The following is a 417-nucleotide window of genomic DNA, read 5'->3' as shown; positions in this document are numbered from 1 at the left end:
CTTGTGTGGCGGAGCGCAAGAAGCCCAAGAAGAGAGGGAAGCGAAAGAAAAGGAACCTCCCTCAGCCTTCCTCCCTCTGTGCGCATCCACCCAAGGGAGTCCGCCGCCCTACCTCCTCCTCAGCGAACTTCAGCTGGTCCTTCAGGTCCTGCTCGCGCTCCCCAGCATCTTTAAGGTCGCGGAGCAGCTGGTCGGTGTTATCCTGGCTGCCTTGGCGAGCCATCAGCTGCGATCGCTGGGGAAATTTGGACCAGATTCAGTGGGAACCAAAAAATGAATTAAGATAGATCATAATGATAACAAAAAATAAAACAAGAATAAAACATAGTTATAAACACTCGAATGAAAACAACAGTTAATCAGAGCAATAAGATGAAAAACAATCAGTGATCAAAACCCAATGATTACAACATAATG

At 47.2% G+C, this 417-nt stretch overlaps 1 protein-coding gene across 1 annotated transcript in view; it reads right to left on the bottom strand.

Moving 5' to 3' along the window:
- LOC119593529 (girdin-like) overlaps positions 1 to 417 on the bottom strand; it is a 17,739-nt gene that overhangs the window by 5,074 nt on the left and 12,248 nt on the right. Inside the window, exon 14 of the mRNA XM_037942491.1 lies at positions 113 to 235. Within this exon, the coding sequence (XP_037798419.1) occupies positions 113 to 235 (123 nt within the window). The remainder of the gene's footprint in view (positions 1 to 112; positions 236 to 417) is intronic.

This window comes from Penaeus monodon, chromosome 32 (genome assembly GCF_015228065.2).
Source record: "Penaeus monodon isolate SGIC_2016 chromosome 32, NSTDA_Pmon_1, whole genome shotgun sequence".
Lineage (NCBI taxonomy): Eukaryota > Metazoa > Arthropoda > Malacostraca > Decapoda > Penaeidae > Penaeus > Penaeus monodon.
This window is presented reverse-complemented; position numbering and strand designations above follow the sequence as displayed.